The following is a 26,354-nucleotide window of genomic DNA, read 5'->3' as shown; positions in this document are numbered from 1 at the left end:
TTCCAGCAAGGAGAAGAAAGGAAACAGTGGGGACGCACGTTTTAACCTAAGCTATCCTAGTCTAATAAATTACCATAATTATTACCAACCAAATTATTAAAATAGGTTAGGATAAGTTTGAACGTGCTTCCCCACTGTTTCCTTTCATCTGTTTGCTGCAATCATAGACGAGCCGCCATTTTACTCACCATAGGTAACATTATCCAACTGTGCTTACTTACCAGTGCAGTCTAAAGATTGGTGACACTTTGAATTTCATAGCAATTGGTTTTTGCGACAAGCACACCTATTTGTGGCAAAGATCTTATTTTCACTTTACCGAGTGCCTAGTAGGTAATGTGCGGATTACCTAGATAATCTGAACATTACCTAGGTAATTTGAGAAATAGAACAATTTTCACAACTTTAACGGATCACCCTAGTTAATATGCAGATTAGCTAGGTAATGTACACATTAACGACTTTCGACCTTTAGCGGTAACATATACATATTAATAAAAATTCCTCAACATTTAAAGTATTTTTGTATATAAAATAATAACAAGTAAACAAAAAAATGTGCAATGTATTTCAACATCACAGAAGAACAGGATTTTGCATTTTCTCACTATTCATTCACGCGTTATTTGTAGCAGGTGTTTTACGTTTCTGTTAGAAATAAGTATGGGAAAGCTAACAATGCTTACGCTGAAAAAAAAATACGAACTTGTGTGTGAATTTGAATGTAATAAAACTTCGCAAGCCGAATTTTCAAAACAAGAAAACCTTTCAAATACAACATTGGTGCGAATTCTAAAGAGAAAAGAGGAACTCTGTGTGTAGCGTCTTTGCAATCCAAACAATAATTTTAATAGACGATCAAACAGCAATTAGTTAGAAAAAGTTACGGTTTTATTTAAAACACTTTTTTAATTCAGATGCATTTCGGGTTTGCTTGTATTTCCAACCCCTCTTCAGTGCTGTTAAAAATTTTAAAAACAAGTTGAGTTTCACGATATTGGTAAGTAGTACGTAACAAAAACGAGGGGTTGACAATATTATAAAAAAACTTACATGTTATAAATGGTACAGCATAGACTTGTGTGACAATATTTTTATTACATAGTTGTATGACTATTTTCTGTAATATGAAAAAAGTAAATGTCGTGGCTGTATAACACATCATTTATATAAAAATGATAACAAAGATTATTAATTTCAGAATATCTATAAACACTTACATTTTTAGTTAATATGTATTATTTTCGATAAAAAATGGAACAGGGTAAAAATTGACAACTGGTATTATCTGGTGTTCGCAGAGTAACAGTATACCGACAAGTAATGTTATTAAAAACCATTCCTAACATTCCGTACAAGGGGGTGAGCTTTTAAACAAACTGTAACGCGTGGAGGCGCTCTCTATTAGTTTATACCATTGGGAGTCTGTCTATTGACATGCCTTCTGAAATATTAATTAAGTTATCTTTAGGGTGTTTTTTGATTTCTACGTACTACTTACCAATGTCGTGAAACTCCTCCTCTTTTTTGTAATTTTTAACAGCACTGAAGAGGGGTTAGAAATACAAGCCAACCCGAAATGCAGCTGAATTAAAAAATTGTTTTAAATAAAACCGTAACGTTTTCTAACTAATTGCTGTTTGATTGTCTACCAAAATTATTGTTTGGATTGCAAAGACGCTACACGCAGAGTTTGAAGATACAGCAACCATACCTTCTACATTAAGGAAAGAGGAAATTAAGAAATGTTTTCATGGGCCTTCGACACGACTATCTCGATAATGCCAGAGAAAGTCACCGTACAAAAATGTGGAAGATGCTCTGGTATGTTCGCTAAAGCAAATTTGTTCATCGAATCTTCCTGTATCGAGGCCGGTGCTGAAACAACAAGCGAAGGAAATCGCTGAGGAACTTGCAGTAGAAATCAATTTAAGTGTCAGTGACGTCAAATACTGTTAAAGTCGGATAAAGTATATTGAACACCTCAACCGGTAAAACCGATCTAGCATCTGGTATGACTACTCCTATACGGCACCCCAAACGAATGGGAGACAAGTCCCCCAGCCCAATTGCCAAGCAAGTACCGACCATTCACGAAAAAATTGCCATCGTCGTTTGGCCTGAAACCAGGCTAGGCTAATCTAGGCTGGAGTTGAAAGACTCACGTCCTGCTCACCAGTTTAGCAGCGTGGCTAAAGTCCGTACGCGGCACGTTTCGATGCTAAGAGGAATTGGCTTGGGTTGAGTCCTATCTTGTCCGCGATGTCCACGTTGATCTCGACCACGTGTTCTTCGTCCTTTGTTCGTCAGCAAAGACTAATTGAGAAACTAGTGCAGGCGAGGAATTTACTTTATTTGAATCGGCCAAGCGATATTTACAATAGTATCGAGATATAATACAAATCCAAGAACGGCACAGTTGTCGGCTCCAAAGATTAACTGAAATAAAGTGAAAAGCTATCTCTGCTCCTCGGAGAACGGGAACAAAGTGAGGTCAGAGGACAAAGGTCACGCTGTGGAGCTTCCTGCCCTACAACTGTATAAAACACTGCTGTATTTTCCAAATTGTAGCTTTGTGATATTTTCAACTTCGTTTTAGTCGTCATATCCGATAACTTGACAAATTTCACTTCCACTTGGAGTGTCGACTTATGCCAACTCGACTGTATTTAAGGTTTTTATAAGTACTGAAGGAATAAAGTATTATTATTCAATACCATTTTGACAAATTTTTATGGTTTTAAATGCAACCAAACCTACTTCGATGGGAGATTTAGTAAGAAGGAAAAACAATTCTTTAGAAAATTAGTATCAAAACTTATCACTATTAGGCTTCAGGCACTGAAAGCAACAAACATCCTATACGAGCCAAACATTCATGCAATACAAAAGCGGTAACGCTGCAAAAGAAACTGCTCAATATGTGTGAATTCTGAAGATATAAAACTTAAAAAAAATGAATAATGTGATTAAATGCCGTGCCTAATTTATCTGCGATTTATTAGCGACAGTTTGGTAAAGTGTTTGGAAGCTGCCAAATTTTAAAAGTTGAATTCGATAAATTTCACTTTTCGAGTATTACAAAACCTAAAATTACACGAATTAAAAATCTATCATATCAATCAGAATCCATTTCAGATCATTATGAAATAATTTAATACGTCGTCCAAAAAGGAAGGTCGATTCCGCCGTAAAGACAGTTGCCGAAATGTGAAAAGGACGTTAATTAAGATTTAAAAGAAGATATTTTTATGATACTTCTATACATTTAATTTTGTAATAAATTCCATACATGTTGAAAAGGCAGAGTTAGGTACACGTTACTGAGACAAATATTCTTGCAATTATTCACCAGCATCATATGTACCCAAACATGTTCCATTGGGTATTAGCAAGAAGCTTCGTGACGACTTATAGAAATGAACCATTTAAAAATTTTCTTGATCCACATAGCACATGCGGAGTGAGATCTTCCTATCGTGCCAATTTTAAACATGAAAGGAACAGTTGGAATCTCCGGCGATTGCAAAAATATTCCGAATAAAGACGTGCGATTAGTTTATTATCCCATGCGGATTATAAGCGTCAGCTTAAACTTCATCTGCAAGGCTGCATTTTTTTTCCAAATTTCACTTAGTCCAGGCTTACCAGCTACTTAGAGTAGATGGCGAAACGGCAATAGCACAAAGAATATTGGCCAATCGTCGTACTTTTAAAATTTATTGAAGCTCTAGCTGTGATTATTATCAGTAATTTTTCGGAACATCGAGCATGATTACACTGACGCCAGTGTCAAACTTTCAGCCTTACAGAAAGATGGCACTGAATGTCAGATGTACGTACTAGTTTTTGCGTTGAAAACGTCGACCGCAACCTCTATATTAAATCATATAATTTTTTTTATTACATCTTTGTTCACATCATCATTTAATTATCATAATTTTTGTGTCCAAGATTAACTGGCCAATATAATCTGGACACGAATATAAATATTGCAATTATGACGTAATTTTAATAAAGTAAAAAATTTTTCANCTTATTTCTGTTTTCATACTATATTTTACTACCTGCTTTATAATTAAGAAACATTTTATTACTTTTTTTTATTTTTTAAAATAATATAATATTCTTACTTGTACATGATTTATTTTTCAAGACTACATCATCAAAGGCAACAAATTCTTGAGGTCCTTTTCCTTTGATCATTTCAAATACAATTTGAAAATTATTTTCAGAAGATGAAGTAGAAAATGATATTTCAGTAGTATTCCAGTTTACATCTGATTCACTTATTTCACTTTTTGACCAAATTATTTCATCTTTAGGAGTAATTTGATCTGAGAGCATATTAAAAGTTCTTTTCTTTACATTAAATGAGCCAAAATCTGAAATAATAAATTAAAATTTAGTAGTAATTTGATCTGAGAGCATATTAAAAGTTCTTTTCTTTACATTAAATGAGCCAAAATCTGAATAAATAAATTAAAATTTAGTATAGGATGTTAAGAAACGAACATAAATATCACATTGAATATTTATTACTTTTTAAAACTTAAAACAATCCATTTATTCAAACAGCTCCCTACCAGTGGCTAAGGAATAGAATTATTGAAAGTGTTATACGAAATTTTTGTGTGTAGCATCAACCAGCTAAAACATTTCTCCAGAGCTCATGGGCCAATGCATGAAATCTGGCTGCTTTACACAATTTTAATATTTTCGCCCTGAAAGCTGTCTCGTATTGAAGAATACGGCGCGTCCATTGGGAATATACATACACTTATTGTTTTTTATATATAATGAATAACGCATACTGCGGTTATAATAAAATATTAATTTTAAGCAATTGAAAGTACAGTACTTTATAATATGAAAATAATCGCAACATATGTAGTTTATTTATAATTTGAGAAAAACAATATAAGCGCCGCTTCCACAGCTTCCATAAACGGCACGCCACGGACAGTAATATAGTCGAAATTAAAGTAGGTGTTCTTGGACACTGCCTCACATTTTTACGGCTGTTATTTCTATCGTTTGAGTAATTTTCGGTTTGTCGTGTTTGCAAATAGTAAACAAATACAATAAAAAACTTAAAATGGCAACTATGACTTGTATATTATCAGGACTTATTATACTTTATAAATTTTAGTAAACAAAAANCGGCACGTCCATTGGAAATATACATACACTTATTGTTTTTTATATATAATGAATAACGCATACTGCAGTTATAATAAAATATTAATTTTAAGCAATTGAAAGTACAGTACTTTATAATATGAAAATAATCGCAACATATGTAGTTTATTTATAATTTAAGAAATACAATATAAGCGCCGCTTCCATAGCTTCCATAAACGGCACGCCACGAACATATATAGTCAAAATTAAAGTAGGTGTTCTTGGACACTGCCTCACATATTTACGGCTGTAATTTCTAGCGTTTGAGTAATTTTCGGTTTGTCGTGTTTGCAAACAGTAAGCAAACACAATTAAAAACTTAAAATGGCAACTATGACTTGTATATTATCAGGATTTATTATACTTTATAAATTTTAGTAAACAAAAACATTTTGTAAGTCTGTACAGATGCAATTCAGGATCCTAGGCGACCTTATTATGACGGACATATATGACCTTTCGTTACGCACCAATAGATATCACCCCATATGGATTAAACACTCCCAAATAGTTAAAACACTTTACTAAAGCTTATCTCATCGATTTATCATTATATCAGGTAATCATAGTACAGAAATAAAGTTACATTTTTATCTATTTATAAAAAATAAATTGTAGAATTCTTACCTGTCAACAATACATAATAACAGTGACATTAAGATGGTAAGTTGCAGCAACGCACTGAGGAACCATATTACGTCGATAAACTCCTAAAAATGTTTTATAAAGTAGACGAATTAAAAACTGTTAAAACTACTAATATTTTACTCAATTTGTCTATAAAAAGTATCATACACATCCATACCAGTAATATCCATAAGTGCATTCATAGACTTGAAGAAATAACAAAACTTTTCCTTTTATAAATTTAAATTTTCCCGTCAAAAATATTTCGTATTTAAACGTTTTTCATGTTACTTTTATATTTTTATAAAAAATTAATAATAATCTATGCAATAAAATTAAATAGATTTCAGATGTTACTTAGTTTTCTGCACATTACAGTTGAATGTAATTATTAATAAACCTATAAATAGCCTTTTTAAACCGATTACAAAAGAATTTCTCTGAAATAATCCTTATCTAATAATTAAACTAACCATTGGTCTTGATGGTTCAATAATAATGCTTTCTGTTTGCATAATATCACAATTCGATCTGTTTTCTGTGACGTATGAACAGTGCTTATTTCATTAACGTGCAACAAAGGCGGAAAATGAAATTAGACAACAAAGGAATTGCAGAAGCAAAAGCAACCTGCTCTAGCGATACGCTGGTGTTGATCTGCACTATATTTCATTATCGAAAAATTTTAATAATATTTAATTTATCAAAATTACTTCGTAAAGAATGTTTTTATTTGTAAAGAGAAATTAAATATAATAGCTAACTTTAAATAAAACGAATTGAAATGGAATTTTAGACATTTTTCGCATCACAGACAACCACATTTATAGGCCTACTGAATTTTCCCACTGATAAAAGTTGCAAAATTTATAGCAAGTTCCGTTTCTTTTAACAAACAATTGACGTTACAAATAGTCAAATAAAAAACGTCCTAAACAAAACATCGTTATACAAAAGTTTAAAGTGAAAGAGAGTTCAGGAAACCTTAAAATTACCTTTATATTATATGTTACACATTAAAAACATTTGTACCTTAACGATAAATAGCATATATCTAATACATTGGCTTGTTCAAAACAGCTTGAGTGAATGCAAATTATCACGTAATCGTTCATAATGTCTAAAACTTAAATTAAAGACTAAATTTTAACTTTTATACATTTACCGTAGATCCAACGGTTGTGTAAATATGAATATGGGTGACATATTGCCACCATTCGCTTTCTAAGTGTTTTCCCTGATTAATAACAACATCCCAATGAGGACCTTCTCCAAGAAGAGGCAGAAGAATTGCGGTACCCAAAGCGAAGAATATCGGAAGTGTATATCTGCAAGACGAACAAAATATAACACACGAACCAATGAAGTAAGAGTTAAATATTTTACCTGATAATTCGGTTGACTACACGCATGATATAGTATTTCGCAGAGTTTCGTCCAGTTTCTTGTCTCAGATACATTATCATAAACCCGCTAGCCAAAAATTATTATTCATGATTAATTTTAAACAAAAAAGTATTTTTGCCAAAAATTTATAAATGTTACTATTATTAATATGATAGAGAATGAAAATATTCTTGGAAAATTGTATTTATATGTAACATTTAAATTAAAATAATCTTACCTGTAGAAGAAGAATGATTCTATCACAGTGAGGCCTTGGAGAATAATTTCGAATAAAAAAAGTTCCGCAAGCTTGAAGTTATTGGTATATTTTTCTTTAAAATATAATTATTGTTATTTTTTTAATAATGAATAAATATAAAATATGTTTTGTATGAAATATCAGTTTTATTACTTGGAATATAATATGTATTAACTAGGTGTACTCACGGCTTCACCCGTGCGGATTTTGCAATTTGATAAAAATAACCCTCTCAAAATTTAGTAATTCTGTAGAATTACTGATATTTGTTTGTTTCGAACTATAGCAGGCATTAGAAACACTACGGCAATATTTATTGTTTACTTAATAGTACGGTCTTTACATTTTGCATATGATATAATTTGCATTTTTTTTATGTATATAAATATTTATATACATAAGAAATGTACAAAAAATATATGTATATTTTTTGTATGTAAGTACAGCTAAGTACTCAAAAATACAAAACATATGAAAAAGAAACGATCACGAAACCAGAATAAATAAATCAAATTTCAGAAATGAACATATGCGAATCACCAATATTGAAACACTTTGCAAGTATTTGCAGATTAATTTCACAGAAGTTTTCGAGGTAGAAATAGCAACTGAGAAAGTAAACGAATGAAGAAAAGTCTTGACAAAATTCATTGCATTGATTGCACGTATGATAAGAAGGATTTAACCGTTAACTTACGGCGTAACATGAAATTCAACCGATTGTTCAGTATTAAAGTAAACGATTTCCACAATTTAATAGAATGATTTCGCCTNCTTATTAAAAAGAAACGATCACGAAACCGGAATAAATAAATCAAATTTCAAAAATGAACATATGCGTATCACCAATATTGAAACACATCGCAAGTATTTGCAGATTAATTTCACAGAAGTTTTCGAGGTAGAAATAGCAACTGAGAAAGTAAACGAATGAAGAAAAGTCGTGACAAAATTCATTGCATTGATTGCACATATGATAAGAAGGATTTAACCGTTAACTTACGGCGTAACATTAAATTCAGCCCATTGTTCAGTATTAAAGAAAACGATTTCCACAATTTAATAGAATGATTTCGCCTTATTACGGAGAGATTAGTATGTCGCTCCAGCGAACAATTATTCAATTTATTATTGCGAAATGTGTAAGTTTCGTGTGACAGAAGATTCGAGATGTTCTGTGAATATTTTTAGTTGCCAAGTAAAATAAAAGGAGGAGATACAAAACGAAGAAAAATGAATACATTAAGACTAAGGATGCACCGATTAATCGGTAAGTAATCTGTAATCGGACATATCGGCCATTTTCCGGATTAATCGGTTTTAATAATCGGCCAATGTTGCATTTTAACATTTTTGTTAGCATGTCACGTATAACGCTAGTAATAAAAAATTATATATTTCTGTTATATACTTATTATTTATTACATGACAATCTAAATATTAAAAAAAATTTAAGTTATGATAAGTATTGATAAAATAAATAATTTAAGGTATAATGTAACCTATTCAAAACTATCTGTTTTATTTAAACTTTAAATAAAAACTTTAAAACCCTTAAACTGTAATACAAAAACATGAAAATTTCACCATTTTTAGGGCTCTTAAATGTTACCTCCAACTCTGAAAATTCTTTCACTTTCAACGGCAGATGCTGGGGAACTTTAATATTTATTTATTCTTATTTATTCTTTCATTCACCAGAAGTTAATTCATCAAATAAGTTAGAAAAACTCAGAGATTATCCTCCATGTTAATCTTCTCCAGAAGTAGAAGCTTCAGAATTTAATTCTTCTTGAGATTTTGAATTATCAACATCATGTAAGCTATGGATTCTCCATCTTTCTATTTTGTCTGCCATTTTTTTTAAAATTTAATTTTGTATCTTGGATCTAATAAGGACGACAACCATTCTTGTCTTTGGATATGAGTTTCTGTTGTTACTGATGAACATCCAGCTTCTTTAGTTTTGGAAATTTTTCTCTTCATTTTTTAAAGCATAAATTAGCATAAATTGCACTTGGAAAACTTCTCGTTTTCATGTTTCTTAAAAAATTTCCAAGCAATAGAATTAATTAATTGATAATTAATATCCAAATCCAAGCCATGAAAGGTTTAAATTTGGTTATTAATTAAAATTAAAAAGTTTATCAAAATAATAATTTATCATTTTAATTTAATACATGAATCTGAAAAAGAAAAAAAAATACCTTCATGTTAAAAATTATTTTTATAACAAGTTGTTGTAAAATTATTTTTATCGAATGAAATTTTATGTTTTTATTAAGAATGTGTAATTTAATGCGATAATAAAATCATAATATAATTANGGAATTGAACGAAAATGAAAATTTGCTTGATAATTCAACTACGCTTGTTGGAGAACAATAAAAACACTACACTCAACAAGCCACCAATAAAACTCAACTGCCTAACTTATAACCAAAGTCTCCTTTTAATTTGTTTTTAAAAAAAAGCGCTTGACAAACTTCCCCCGTATGCCGAAGTTGCCCCGGTCTCCCCTAATTTCTAATTAATATCCAAATCCAAGCCATGAAGGGTTTGGATTTGGTTATTAATTAAAATTATAAAGTTTATCAAAATAATAATTTATCATTTTAATTTAATACATGAATCTGAAAAAGAAAAAAAAATACCTTCATGTTAAAAATTATTTTTATAACAAGTTGTTGTAAAATTATTTTTATCGAATGAAATTTTATGTTTTTATTAAGAATGTGTAATTTAATGCGATAATAAAATCATAATATAATTAACTATTAACACAATAAATTATTAACACTAATCGGTAATCAGTCATTTTGCTCATCGGTGCATCCTTAATTGAGACTATAATATAGCGCTTTTTGCCCTTATCATCTTTCGATTCCGATCAAACTAGATTAATTATACAAGAAGTTTTACTAATATTAAAATTCCCTTTTTAATGGATAAAAATAAAGATTTAATTATGTTTATCACCGTTTGTTAGAAATAAGTAAAAGTGCTTTTTATAAATATTTTTTCGACAATTGGAAGAGTCAAAACTATAAGCATATAATATACAAAACAAAATTTTAATTTGCAGATGCGTGAAGATTGCCAACGTCACCAGGTAAAGCTTGGAAAAGGTCGATCCAAGAAAAATATATAACAGAGTGTGTGTTACGAAAGGGCAATAGCCTATATTCTAAACTTAGCATCTCTGTACATTACTGTATACATTACATAAAACAGTAATAAATGCGCACACCCACCGACATAATTGGTATTACGAAGGCCCAAATTCGACCATCGCATTTGTTCCTTATATCGAATACTGGGAGGATGTAAGTCTCGTAGCCATTTTGGTTTTAACTGGAATTGTGGAATATAAGGCCGTAGAAGGCTCGTACAACTCGAAATTATCTCTGTCCTTTCTAAGTGAGTATTGTTATGATAAGGAGAACGTATTTCCGAGATTATTTTTAATAACGGATAACGTAAAATTTCATCATTCTGACATTGTTTCGCGATACTTGACGGAGGAGTCCACAAATTACAAATTCTTAATGCCGTATGTATCGCAGCTTATTTCTTTAATTAAAGGAATAATTCACTGCATTTAAAAACAAAGCTTACAATGTCATAGGTTACAAATAACCTACTAAAACTACAACTGACGAGTTGCCGCGTATAATTTATACAACGATGTCGAACATTGAATTCTATTGTTCTCACTTCTTTGTCGAGATAATTCACCAGAGAGCATATAATGCATTAGCGTTAGTATAACTTCACCGAACACTAATTGCTAATACAGTAGAGCTTCGAAAACTCGGCACTCGATAACCCGGCACGCCGGATAACTCGGCCACACCCTGGCATGACAAAAAAATCCTTAGTTAATTAATTTTCATGATAAAGACTGCTTTATGCCTCATAAAGTATTTTTCTGAGGTCTGTCTTATCAGGTAAATTACTGTACACAGTGTATTCATTAATTTTCATTTTCATGTAGTAAAGGCTCTATGCCTTCATAAAGGANTTTATGCCTCATAAAGTATTTTTCTGAGGTCTGTCTTATCAGGTAAATTACTGTACACAGTGTATTCATTAATTTTCATTTTCATGTAGTAAAGGCTCTATGCCTTCATAAAAAACGTACTTTTCCTTTCTTTAAGGGTATTTGGGCAGTTTATTCTCTGTTGTATTCTCAAGTAAACAATACATATAAGTACAGTACAGTATTTTCTGAGGAAACACTCACACTTATTTTTTTTAACCCCATTCCCGATAACCCGGCATTTTCACAAACACGGCCACCCTTCGGTCCACATTAGGCCGAGTTTTCGAGGCTCTACTGTATTTTATTTCTGACAAATTAAAAAAAATCCGTTTATGTAACGTACGACTGCCTTTATATAAGCGAAACACTAAATTTCCGAACTGAGAATAATAAAAAACTATACACAGTAGTTTGATGTAGACTTGTCTGTTACATAAATTTACATAAACGACAAGATAAAAAAATGGAATAATTGTTTCGACAAGACCATACTAATCTGTCATTCCGTTAAACTGTAGAAATGGTGTTTTATATTCTGTACAACAAAGTTGTATTTCCTGCTACGACATACGTTAGAGCAGTAATTATTAACTTTTTTATACACGAAGCCAATCACATATTTCATAATTTTTTGTGACCGCAATGTTTTTAATATTAATTCATATTCGTTAAATTATCTATAATAAAGTAATACAAAAATCAATTTATTTTTTAATATAATAAGTGGAAAACATAACTTTATTATTTCATTATCTATTTTCTTCACTATATTTTCTGTTTGATGGTGCTGGTCCGCGATTACTTACATTAAAAATTTTTCTAATGCGTTTTTCTGTGTTTTGCTCAATTTTATGGGTTAATTATAAATAAAAAAAACTAGGCACACAATATAAGAAAGAAATTCACTATTATTCGATCCAAAGTCGATACTAAAACACTCACAACTTGTGGTAAAGATTTTGCATATCTTTTGCAAAAACATTTAAATTTTTAAAGCCTACTATTGTTCCTAATTATTTTTAAAATTCCAAGCATTAAAAATTTCTTATAATTACTTTGGAATGAAAGAAGTAAATACTGCGAAGTAAGTATATTTGCATTTATTTCGTCGGTACTAACAAAGTCGTAAGAAATAACAAATAAAGTTTTCGTACTGTATTTAGTTTTTTTTATTTATCTTTCTTATCTCACTTTTCAATACGATATTCGGTTATGCGTCAATTTTCTTTTTATTACATTCAGAAGAAACTTTTGAATAACTTAACAGCCCCCTGTTAAGAAACACTTTTGAAACTTGATAAAAAATTCTCTTTAGTAATTGTTTTGCATCTTAATTTATGACGCGCAGCAAATTGTCAATGAATTAATGTGTGAGATAAAGATTTAAAAAAAAAAAAATATATATATATAACAGTTAACTGATAAAAATATATATAATATATGTAAAACTTTAATTTCAAAATTATCCGTATATAATTCTTAATAAATTAACAAAAAATTTTCTTATAATTTTTATAAAATGAATAAGGTCGCAACTTTTCATCTGTCGAAATAAATATAAATAATTATCATCGCATGTTCGTAACACAATAAAAAACAGGATTAAACTAGAAATTTGTCATTACATAACACGATACACTACTTTTTAAAAACGTAGTTGAAAATATAATTACATTTTCCATATTAATTATGATAATGAATTAATTGAACAACAATTAAAATTGTGTTACGGTGGAAGACCTTTGAATACGTTGTGGCATAAATATTTAGAAATATTAAATCATATATCTTACAGTAAAGGAAAAATACCTCCTATTGTAGTGAAAAATAATCCTGCCCCGCATATATGTCCCAACACCACAATATTTATTAGAAGAAATTTTACACCGCACATCGACTTTGTACTTTCATCAAAATTCGTCGAATATAATTTATGTAGAGATTTGAAAGGAGAAGCAACGAGAATATACTCAAAAAATCTACCTAAAATAACAAACATTAATAAATTCATATTTAGGTACAGTTAACTGATAAAAATATATTTATTTTAGAATTATTGTTACAGGTGAACCTCGAAAACTCTGCTCTCGATAACCCGGCACTCCGGATAACTCGGCCACACCCTGGCAGGGCAAAAAAATCCTTAGTAAATTAATTTTTATTATAGACAGCTTTATGCCTCATAAATTATTTTTCTGAGGTCTGTCATATCAGGTAAATTACTGTACAGCGTATTCATTAATTTTCATTTTCATGTAGTAAAGGCTCTATGCCTTCATAAAGGACATATTTTCCTTTGTTTAAGGGTATTTGGGCAGTTTATTCTCTGTTGTATTCTCAAGTAAACAATACATATAAGTACAGTACAGTATTTTCTGAGGAAACACACGTACTTATTTTTTTAACCTTATTCCCGATATCCCGGCATTTTCACAAACTCGGCCACTCTTCGGTCCACATTAGGCAGAGTTTTCGAGGTTCTACTGTATTATGAACTATTCAGGAATATATTTGAAAATAAAAGCATTCAAGATCATTTTTCTTAATGTTAGAATAATAATAGATACTTTTAACATATTTAATTAAGAATGAGAATGTATGTTTTTATAATCTTAAAGACTTACCTTTACTCGCCTTCAAAGGAATAATATGAAGTCTCATTAATATTTCTATTAACGTTGCCAATCCTATCCATGCAATAAACATGCTGAGAACAATTCTAAATTAAGGCAATTAATATTTTTATATCAATTTACTGTAATATACTTTATATCATTTAACAATCAATTAAGTAACTATTATTGTAATTATATATGTTTGAATGTAAGAATATAAATATGATTTATGGGTTAATAATAACTTAAGAGCTATATTAAAATTGCATTATTTATAAATGTCATGAGTACTTGCTTAATGAAGACTTTTTACTTGTAAAGCTTTAGACTTTAATTTAGTTTATAGGCGAAGGGTTGTAGTGAGACTTAGCCCATGTAATAAAATAAGGAAAGAAGGAGAGGAGGGTGTGTAGCGGAAGAGGAGAGGAAGGGGGTGAAAAGTGAAAGTCGAAATCTTGGAAGGATGAGGAAAGGTAGAATCTCATAATTGACTTGCATCGCAATGATCAAAAATAATCCTGACTCAAATATACAGCACAAAGTGCCATTTTGGCTGATGGACAGTTATACATACTGAAATCGCATTGTTGATCCATATAACCAGACACTATACACGGACACTTATGAGGTGCTCTGCTGTCAATGTTGGAATCAACTCTTGACATGCCCAGCAGGGATCTACCTAATAGACCTCAACAGACCACAGCGCTGCAACTCCTCAGTACATAACCACCAGCATTATTTTTGTTTCTATTAACTTTTTTTTGCCCTCGTAATACTATGTAAACCATTATAATTGTCGATTATCTACTTCATTTTATTTTAATTTTCTTTGCTCAACATAAACAGTATATTTGTATATGTATACTTATGTCAATAATTGTAAAATACGACTAACTCTCCGACTATTGTATTGTTATTACTACATTTATATATTTTTTATAAATAATTGTAAGCAGATTATGCTACTGCGGAATCTGCAATGTAACCTATGTTACGAAATAAAAAGATTTGTCTGTGTTGATGCATATAAGTCGGCCATATTGTATGGTCAAGCATTACCGCGAGAACTATGGTGCTCCGATTTGAATTTAGATTTTAACTATTCTACGTTACATCGGTAAGTGATTTCTACAGCGTGTACTCCGTAATCCGTGCACTGTCGAACGCCGTTTGCTTTTTTTAAATCAGCCAATTTTTTCGGGTTTTACGGCTGTTTTTTGGCCGAGGCCACGTGGCCGTTTTTCGGACTACTTTTTCTCGCTAACGGCGAGTCGTAGGTTCTTCGTGAAGGTACCATCGTACTTGTCATTCTTTCCCGTTTCGCTTGACATGGGATTTTACCGATTAATTTCTCTTTTGCCGCGGCCGTTTATAGCCATTTTTCGGCCGGCCTTCTGACTTCTCTTTTAGGCCATCGTCGCTTTTAACTCAGGTGATCGAGAGAAGGCCCATCTTTACGAGCTCGGTAAAAAAATTCATTCATACGGATCATTATTTCTCGAGTTATAGTGTATATTAGGAACAAAGAATGATAGGTCATTGACCTCGCCACGTGGCCCGCCACATTTAAATACTGTATACAGTCGACCCCCTATAAGATCATAGATAAGTTCCATTTTTTAGGAATCCGATTTCTTACGAGTCGTTTCAATCACAGCCCGACACGTGTAAAGTTTACGGACTACGGCTGATTGAAAGGTTTTCTTCCATAAAATTAATCGATTCTAGTCTAATCCAACTCAAAATTTCCAAAATACGTATATATTTTTTGGAAATAATCCGTATAAACTACGCTATAAACAAAAAATTGTATGATTACTTACCGAGTATGCACCATTCGACAACCCCATTGTTAAAGCTTGTTTTCGTCGCGAAGCAGCACACCAAACCACGGCCGATTTCTGATAACTTATTTTTCTGCGAAAACTTCGTTGAACTTTGGAGACATCATTAATATAAATAATTTTAATCGCCGTTGAATAAGAAATGTTTCTTTCACAAGAAATGTATAAAATTACAGTACTGTATTAGACTTACGGTACCTAATTTACATACTGTACAGACGATAGTTAGCGTAAAAATCTCCGTAGCGTGGCGCCACGCTAGACGGCGGAAATTATATATTTAATTATAACAAAGTTACAATAAGTTAATATATAATTATATATACAGTACCTAATTTATATATAATTTATATAATACTGTCCAGACGATAGAAATTTCTCCGTAGCGTGGCGCTACGGACAGCGGGAAATTAGTTAGGCTGCCCGATGACGTTTTACGTAATTATAGGAGTTTTTTACCTTTTTTTTACGGATACCGTCACAATTTTTTGCAGTTTTATAGGAATCGTAATTATTGGGACCGTAATTATAGGGGGTCGACTGTACTTCCTTTTATAATGTACTCTACATCTAACCTTTTCTTTCTTTTCTCAATGTTTATCCACATATTATGTTAACTTAATTCTATGCGTGTATATATTTTAAAATTTACTGTTTTACCCTTCTACTCTGCTACTGCTTTCATCTTTACTTTATTCTGCATGTGTTCTTAATTATATAGATATATTGATCACCTGTAATATGTTTTGTAAAATATCTTCCTCTTATTATGTATTGTATATTTAATATGGTGGTTAAAAATAAAAAAAATCTTAAGAAAATGATGTGTTTATTTAACTTAATTATATATGTGTTTATACACTTAATTATTATTTAATTATCATTTTACTTAGTAATTTATTAGTTCATGTTTTAATTAAACAAAACACTAAATTTGATTAAAACATTTAAATCACTAGAATAGAGAAATGATACTAAAACAAACCACACAATCAATATTGATGACAAAAAAGTGGTTATTATAAATACCGTTCCCTTCGTACATTATATCGAAAGTTTCTATGCTGTACCTTATTGTCACAGGAAGAGTTGACATGCTTGTCCGTTATTAAACACGTCATCAGGAACTTTCTCTACATTCTTATCAACTTAACTTTTTTCATGAAGAAATTTTTTCTTTATTAAATGAATCAGTGTAAACGTTGTAAAATAAATAAACACTTCGAAGAATATAAAAAAATAATAATTCTAAAGATAGATATTTTTTATGNTCATCTTTACTTTATTCTGCATGTGTTCTTAATTATATAGATATATTGATCACCTGTAATATGTTTTGTAAAATATCTTCCTCTTATTATGTATTGTATATTTAATATGGTGGTTAAAAATAAAAAAAATCTTAAGAAAATGATGTGTTTATTTAACTTAATTATATATGTGTTTATACACTTAATTATTATTTAATTATCATTTTACTTAGTAATTTATTAGTTCATGTTTTAATTAAACAAAACACTAAATTTGATTAAAACATTTAAATCACTAGAATAGAGAAATGATACTAAAACAAACCACACAATCAATATTGATGACAAAAAAGTGGTTATTATAAATACCGTTCCCTTCGTATATTATATTGAAAGTTTCTATGCTGTACCTTATTGTCACAGGAAGAGTTGACATGCTTGTCCGTTATTAAACACGTCATCAGGAACTTTCTCTACATTCTTATCAACTTAACTTTTTTCATGAAGAAATTTTTTCCTTATTAAATGAATCAGTGTAAACGTCGTAAAATAAATAAACACTTCATGTCAACATTCAAATAAAATAAATTAATTAACACTTCAGTGTTGCAAGGTTACAAATTGCGATTTTTTAGATTTTAAACATACAGTAGACCCCCCCTTATAACGCTTAGATACGTTCCACGCTAACCGAAAATTACTTTGTAGAATGATTAAATACATGAGCCAATCGCAGCCCGATAGGTGGAAACNGATAAAAATATATTTATTTTAAAATTATTTTTATGAACAGTTTATAATATATTCGAAAACTAGAGCATTCAAGATCATTTTCCTTAACTTTAGAATAATAATAGATACATTTTCATTCTTTAATATGTTAAAAGTTTGTTTTAATAATCTTACCCCCGTATTTACCAACGCGAATTAAACAGAGAGTTGACGAACTCTAGTTTAGATGTTTAACGCTACTCTAGAGTTAATGCTTTAAAACAATCCAGCGTTCGAGATTAAACAAGTTTTCTTTCGTTAGCGGAATCTTGATTGGTTGAAAGCAAACACGTATAGAAAATGGCGGAAAGCGAAATGGAAAATAGTACATGCCGAACTGAAATGTTTCCATGGCATAAAAACGTAGAACCAACAACAGTTGTTTTATCGGCGACATTGCATAATTTTTCGATGATGTAGAAACTAAATTCTGACCAATTCGTTCTAGTATGTTTCTTACACTCTCTTTTGGCAAACGATATCGACATAGAAAGTCGTAATCGTCCAAGGTCATTTCTTTTTGGAGAAATAATCCGCCCACTTCTTCGTTCCATACGATCTATATAATCTACATATTTCAGATTTTCTAGCATCTCGGCTTCGTCCTAGTCGAATTTCGCCATTTTTCTTTGAAATAGATCGCTTCGCGCAAACATAAAACCTAGAGTTATAGTCTACTCGTCGATTTTCTAGAGTTAGAGTTATTGTGTTTGACTCGTGATTCGGAGTTGGTGAATACTAATTTACCAATAACTCGAGAGTTAACCCTAACTCTAACTCGCATTGGTGAATACGGGGGTTAAAGACTTACCTTTACTGGCTTTCAAAGGAATAATATGAAGTCTCATTAATATTTCTGTTAACGTTGCTAATCCTACCCATGCAATAAACATGCCGAGAACAATTCTAAATAAAGGCAATTAATATTTTTATATTAATTTACTGTAATATATTTTATATCATTTAACAATCAATTAAGTAACTATTATTGTAATTATATCTGTTTGAATGTAAGAATATAAATATGATTTATGGGTACATAATAACTTGTGAGCTATATTAAAATTGCATTATTTATAAATGTCATAAATACTTGCTTAATGAAGACTTTTAACTTGTAAAGCTTTAGACTTTAGTTTAGTTTATAGGTGAAGGGTTGTAGTGAGACTTAGCCCATGTAATAAAATAAAAAAAAACAAGGAGAGGAGGAAGTGTAGTGGAAGAAAAGAGGAAGGGAGTAAAAAATGATAGTTCAAATCTTGGAAGGATGAGGAAAGGCAGGATCTCATAATTGACTTGCATCGCAATGATCAAAAATAATCCTGACATAAATATACAGTAGAAAGTGCCATTTTGGCTGATGGACAGTTATATATTCAGAGATCACATTGTTGATTCATATAGAACAATACATCANTTAAGTTTATTTTTCTTATGTTAGTTATTAAGTTCTAAATACTCTGTCTGCAATATTTTCTACATATGATAACTCTGTATACATTGCTATTCTTTAATAATATTTCATTGTTATTCTGTATTAATGTTATTAATGTATTGATTATTCTCTCTGTAATATTTTGTATTTAACTGACAGTTTTGTATACACTGTTAATATGTACTATTGTAAATGTATATAATTTTTCTCAGCTGTGCTCTTGCGGTGCTGAGTATGTGCCTCGAGCACCTAATAAAAACGATTGATTGATTGATTGATTGTTGATCCATATAGAACAATACATCACAATAGAATTTAAGAGCAGGGTGCCTTGAGGCTTAGTGGCTTGTAATGACGTTGTTTACCAAGTAGTTCGTCGTTGGCGGGTTCTTTCTTGGTGAGAGTAGACCACAATGAAGTTTACAATGTTTGTAGTTCACACAATTGGCGACCAACTTGGTGCACCAATTGCATTAACAAATAGTTATAAACAACGCTTTTTGCTCACGCCTATAAATTAGACAGAATTAATTAACCTAATAAATAGAGTATAAGAATTTTCAGGGCTTAACACCGATGCCAACAGAAATGAGGACCAGAACTTTTATAAAAAACGTTGGTCTTTAATTTAATAATCACATTTCAAATTTAAGTAAGTACTGTATGCATTTTCGGTACAAGGACCCCTCATCAGCTTACAAACACATGGTAACAACATAACAATTACACCAATAATCAGCCAATACAACGGAACAACCAACGTATGCAGTGCACTGCATTTACAATTTCCCAATGTAACTCATACATTAAAAACTAAAATATCAAGTATAAATTTGAGTACAAGGACAATGTGGTATCACATATTATCTGGAACCAGTAAAGTCTTAGTTTCTCCTACATTTTTTTTCAAATTCTGGTAGATGGTTACACTATTAAATTATTCGTTTTTATTACTAAATATATTTCCATAGTTTTAATTAATTTAAAATAATTCTTACAATTTTTTAAATAATTGAAGTGACCACGCGTATTTTAAATTAACATTTAAATACTTAAGTAAAACAGATTATTTTACAATTGTTTATTTACTTTTTTAAATTTGTTGTGTATATGTAAAGATTATGTAAACATTTATAAACAAATAGGACGGCCGGATGGCCGAGCGGCCAAGGTGGCAACTTACTGCTCTGGGGGACCCGGGCTCGGAACCGGACGCGTGAAAGAAACCCCAGGAAATTTTCGGGGATGTTCCGTTCGGATATGCCTTGCCCTGTCCCTCACCACCTGGTCGCCTCATTGTGGGCCTGGCCGAACCCATAATGGGCCTGCTATAAAAGGCCCTCTTAGCGCCGACAGGGCAGAAGGAGTGGGCAGGGTGCCCCAATTGTATTGTTTGCATTTTTCAAGAGCTATTATCAAACGTCTTTTAGGCCTTATTTGCCTTACGTTTCGTGTTCTCATTTTTGCGCTATAACAAAACCAAGGGGAAGCGGTAGCTGTACCTCCCATTGGTCCTGCCTGTTAGTAACCCCTGTGGGGTGAAGCCAAACAGCTACTGCGTTCTGTTTAAAACGATAAAAGTCCTGTTCAGGACTATGGCCAAAAGGCCCCACATGGCAGAATCCGACGACAAGGTTTTGTCCCAGAAAATGGAAGTTACTCTACTGAGCGACAATATAAGTATCGTGGAAGGTATCCGTGATGAGATTGAAGAATACATGCTAGAGAATAGCAACTGCTGGCTGGGCACGAAAGAGCACGTGGCCTTTATCAGCGAGAAGATCAACAAGATAATTGATCTGCTAAGAGACTGTGAAAGAATGCCATTGCAAACCATGATGGATATTATCAACGATAAGCTAGATAAAGTGCTTAATCAACCAAGTGCACCTGTGCCAAGCTATGCACAGATAACAGCCTAAAAGCCACGACCACAAAAAGAAATCTTACTGGTACAACCGATTGCTGAAGATGGAAACGCTGAAGAAACGAAAGAACAGCTTAAGAAAAGTATAAACCTGCGAGAAATTGGAGTGGGTATCCAGGTGGTGAGAAAGCTTAGAAGAGGTGGAGTTGCGATAGAGGTAGCAACAACAGAAGAGAAACAAAAGCTACAACGAGCAATAGAAGATAAGACTGATCTGTGGACGCGTGAGCCGGTCAGAAGAAAGCCAAGAATAGTGATATATGGGATTGCTGCCGAAACCCCAAGGGATGAAGTTTTGGAGCGCTTGTACGAGCAAAACGAAGTTATCAATAGTAATCTAGAAATAAATGAATACAAAAGTGAAGTGGATCTAAAGTTTAAATATTGTAACAGGGAAAGAAAGACAGTGAACTGGGTTGCTGAAGTCAGCCCACGGGTACGAAGATTGCTACTGCCCAAGAAAAAAGTAAATGTAGGATGGACTAGATGCGGAATTGATGAATATATAAATGTGATGCAATGTTTCAAATGTTGCAAAATTGGCCATATGGCCAAGGATTGTACTGAAAGAGGGCTCGTCTGCAGTCATTGTGGACAGGGCCGTAGATATAAAGAATGTCCAAAGAAAGGACAACCAGAATGTTGCAATTGCAAGAGAGAATAGTTGAAAGAGGTAAAGCATAATGCATGTGACAAGAAGTGCCCCTCATACAGAAAATAAGAAAGCTAATTATTGCCAAGACAGACTATGGGGTGAACTAAACAGCAAGAAAGTACTAATAAGCTTAGAATCGTACAAATAAATGCTGAAAAATCTATAGGTGCCACTTCAGCCTTATGCAAAACAATGGAAGATATCGATATTGCATTAGTACAAGAACCATACTGTAGAAGAGGAGTCCCGAGTTGCCTAAGAGAATCTTACAGAACATTATACTCGTCTGAAGAAAATCCTAGAACTATGATTATAATTAACAACCAGCATATTCCAGTGCTTTTTTACACCAACTGGAGTGATAAGTACATGACTAGTGTGGAAGTGTATAATGGAAATACCAACATAGTAATGGTGAGTGTCTACTGCCCAATAACGGACGCGTTAAGTCCTCTCTTAAATAAACTACATGAATTGATTAACACCAACAAAAACAGTCACATTATCATTGCAGGAGACTTGAATGCTCACTCTGAACTGTGGGGTGACCCCAAAAATTATAAGAAGGCAGAAGATTTATTGGAGTTTGTCAACACAAATGACTTATATATCCTGAACGATCCGGAATCACTGCCCACATTTGACGCCCCAATAGGGCGGAGCTGGATTGATGTGACACTTAGTAATGGAAGAGCACTAACTCTAATTAAAGACTGGAACGTAGCACCAATTAGTAGCCTAAGCGATCATAGCTACATTTTCTTTGAGCTAAAACAAGATGATCAGATTGATGAAATAGAAACAAATTAATATGCAACTACCCGTGCCAATTGGCCACTCTTTGACAGTAAAATGGCAAATGTAATGGAATTACAAGACTTTAATAAAATTAAGAACAGTGAGGATGCAGAGAGACTGATTAGTGATTTTCATAACTCTATCATTAGCGTCTGTAATGAAACAATTCCGAGGAAAAAGAGAGGAAGGAAAAATGTCTCATGGTGGACGAGGGAATTGGGCGAACTGCGAAGAGAGAATAATCGGTTACGCCGAAGATATCAGAGGACTAGAGTAGAGGAAGAAAGAAGGCAGAGAATATGAGAATACTTAGAGCAATGTAGGATGTATAAAGGACGCATAAAGGATAGTAAATTGAAATCTTGAAGAGAATTTTGCTCACAGAGCTCGACTAAGCCTTGGAGCTACTTGTATAAAGCTTGTGCAGGGAAGCTAAAAATGCCTCAATACCTTACAGCGATTTCTGATAATGAAAACGGCCATACAGAGGGTATTAATAACACAGTTAACACACTAATGAACACGTTTTTCCCAAGTGACGATCCGGAGACTCCCAAAACCAACGGGAGATAAGGAACGGAATAAATTTACCCTATCAAGGGTCGATAGACCCGGAGTTCACAATGCGGGAGGTGGACACTGCAGTCCGCCGACTACAACCAGAAAGAGGGCCTGGTAAAGATGGCCTTGTGGCCAAAATAATACATAGAATATGGAACCTGAACCCAAAGTATGTGCGAGAGATCTATAACTTGTGTCTCAAGTACGGAATTTTTCCGCAAATTTGGAAAGAAGGAAAATTAATAATAATCCCAAAAGGAAATAATATTGACAAAAGCTTGGCCAAGAGTTATAGGCCGCTGAGCCTTCTACCAACCCTAGGAAAGGTATTGGATTACCTAATAAGTCAAAGAGTAATATACCATCTTCAAGAAAATGAATATCTGAGCCCGAAGCAGTTTGGGTTTCTGCCGAATAGGTCTACTGAAGACATAATAGTAAAGGTCATTGAAGTCATAAATAACACACTGAATAAGAACAAATATTGCTGTGCAATAAGTCTGGACATTTAGGGGGCATTCGACCACGCATGGTGACCCCTGATTCTCAGTACGCTTAGAAAAGCAAGATGCCCTAGTAACATCTATAAGGTAGTAGAAAATTACCTTCACGACAAAAAATTACTTATAGTACACCACAAAGTCTCTCAATAGAGGTTGCCCACAAGGGTCAAATTCAGGACCTTTGTTTTGGAACATAGTATATGATAACTTTTTGAAAGTAGAAAAAGGGGATAACGTTTAAGAATTTGCATACGCAGATGATATGTTACTTGTTTTTGGAGCAAACTCAAGACGACAAATAGAAGAAAAAGCTAACCATGTGCATGGACTAGTATCTGACAAGGGGAAGGAGCTAAAACTCTATTTTAACCCCAGGAAAACGAAAGCTATAGTGTTTACTAAGGGAGCAACACATGACTTATATAAGCGGGTACCAACAATCAAAATGGCTGGTGAAGGAATCAAGGTTGAAAAAAAAATCACCTACTTAGGTGTTGTCCTAGATCATCGCCTGACATTGGTTCCCTCACGCTACGGCAGTAAGAACGGCATGTACCAACATATTCAATGCACTGGCCAGAGTAGCACGCAGTAACTGGGGCCTCAACACAGAGGCTCTACATATTATATACAAAGGGGTATTTATCCCGAAGGTCACTTATGCTGCGAGTGCTTGGTTCACAGCAGCGGAGAAAAACACAATTAAACGAAAACTTCTAAGTGCACAATGTATAGCACTCTTAAGAGTAACAAAAGGATATCGCACGATTTCTACAGATGCGCTACTGGTCATAGCGGGAGAGCCGCCCGTTGATTTAATAATAAAAGAGAATGCAATGAAATACATGAGTAGAAAAGGGCTCTCCATTACTTTAGGGGAAGGCTTTATAATAGTACAGATTTTGAACTAAAACCAAGAGCAAAGGAAATGCCGAAGCCATACGAAAGAAAGGCAATAGAAATTGCTGATGATAATGAGAGAGCAAACACAGATATATTCACAGACGGATCGAAGATTGATGACAGAGTGGGTGCATCCTACGTAGTGATAAATAATGGAAAAGAAATCCACAAGGACTAATACAGACTGGCAGACCATTGCTCGGTCTATCAAGCGGAGTTATATGCCATTGTAATGGCTGTAAGGTGGAGCATCTCCGCTCAAGTAACAGGCTTAGTTATTGTTCACACGGATAGTAGAGCAGCGATACAAACGCTGCAACAGCTCAATGACACTAGTTACATGGCAATGGAAGTTAAAAGGTTAATAAAAGATAACAGAACTAAAATAAAAATAAAATGGGTAAAGACCCATGTTGGAGTTCAGGGCAACGAAAGAGCCAACACTCTGGCAAAAGAGGCCAGTAACCTGACCAACATAGCTTATAAGAAAATACCACTTTCTCACGTTAAAAAATTACTAAGACATCATACAACCGAAGTTTGGCAAGAGAGATGGACTTACAGTGAAAAAGGGAGATATACCTATTGGCTACTCCCTAGTGTAGAGGAAAGAATTAAGGAATTGAGATGGTTACCAGTTGACTATATAAGAACACAACTGTATTCAAATCACTGTAATACGAAAGAATACTTGCAAAGGATTGGAAAAGACCAAGAGAGTTTATGTGAATGTAAAGAAGACATAGAAAGCTTAGAACATCTTCTAACAACATGCGTAAAGCATGAGCTAGAAAGAATGCAATTGCATCTTATTGCAGAACAAACCGGTAACACTGATTGTATGGACTTATATATGCTCATCCGAAATCGAGATTTAGTGCATGATATAAGAAACTTCACGCGAAATATACTGTGTTAAAAGGGCGAGGAACGAGCTGCTCCCGCTCTACTGTGGCAAATAGCCACAATTCTGTAAAGGCAAGATACCTTGTTTTATTGTTCCTTTTATAAACTTTATTGTTACAATTGATGTATTGCTGAAAAAAGAATAAGATAATAAAGAACATGTTTCCCTTGTAATGCTATTAGCGGGACAAGGGTGACTCTTATTCCTGTAAGGAAAAATGATGACCACCTAATGAAAAAAAAAGGAAAAAGGAGTATTAAAAAAAAAACCAAATAGAAGATTGTCGCGCCAAATTTGTCAATATCATCAAATATTTCAGCAAATCAAAGAAAGCCAGAGATATATTAACATTAAATAATACAGTAGAACTCCCTATAATTACGGTTTCTATAATTACGATTCCTATAAAACTGCGAAAAAATTGCGACGGTATCCGTAAAAAACTCCTATAATTATGTAAAACGTCATCGGGCAGCCGAACTACATTCCCGCCGTCTGTAGCGCCACGCTACGGACATTTAGGCGGGTAAGTTGAGTTTAGTTTCGTCTGTACATATAATTATATATAAATTATATATAAATTAGGTACTGTACATATAATTATATATTAATTATATATAAATTAGGTACTGTATATATAATTATATATTAACTTAATTTATTGTAACTTTATTATAATTA

General features: G+C 32.6%; 1 protein-coding gene across 1 annotated transcript in view; it reads right to left on the bottom strand.

The window, feature by feature from the left end:
- LOC111615637 (nose resistant to fluoxetine protein 6-like) overlaps nucleotides 1-26,354 on the bottom strand; it is a 45,156-nt gene that overhangs the window by 17,281 nt on the left and 1,521 nt on the right. Inside the window, exons 2-7 of the mRNA XM_023357055.1 lie at nucleotides 14,126-14,220; nucleotides 13,311-13,484; nucleotides 7,436-7,529; nucleotides 7,198-7,284; nucleotides 6,977-7,139; nucleotides 5,812-5,894 (exon numbers count right to left, since the gene is read on the bottom strand). Of these exons, the coding sequence (XP_023212823.1) occupies nucleotides 5,812-5,894; nucleotides 6,977-7,139; nucleotides 7,198-7,284; nucleotides 7,436-7,529; nucleotides 13,311-13,484; nucleotides 14,126-14,207 (683 nt within the window). The 5' untranslated portion in view covers nucleotides 14,208-14,220. The remainder of the gene's footprint in view (nucleotides 1-5,811; nucleotides 5,895-6,976; nucleotides 7,140-7,197; nucleotides 7,285-7,435; nucleotides 7,530-13,310; nucleotides 13,485-14,125; nucleotides 14,221-26,354) is intronic.

This window comes from Centruroides sculpturatus, unplaced genomic scaffold (genome assembly GCF_000671375.1).
Source record: "Centruroides sculpturatus isolate CEXI.00-Female unplaced genomic scaffold, Cexi_2.0 scaffold2173, whole genome shotgun sequence".
Lineage (NCBI taxonomy): Eukaryota > Metazoa > Arthropoda > Arachnida > Scorpiones > Buthidae > Centruroides > Centruroides sculpturatus.
The sequence above is the reverse complement of the archived record's forward strand: the minus strand, read 5'-3'. Positions and strand labels throughout refer to the sequence as shown.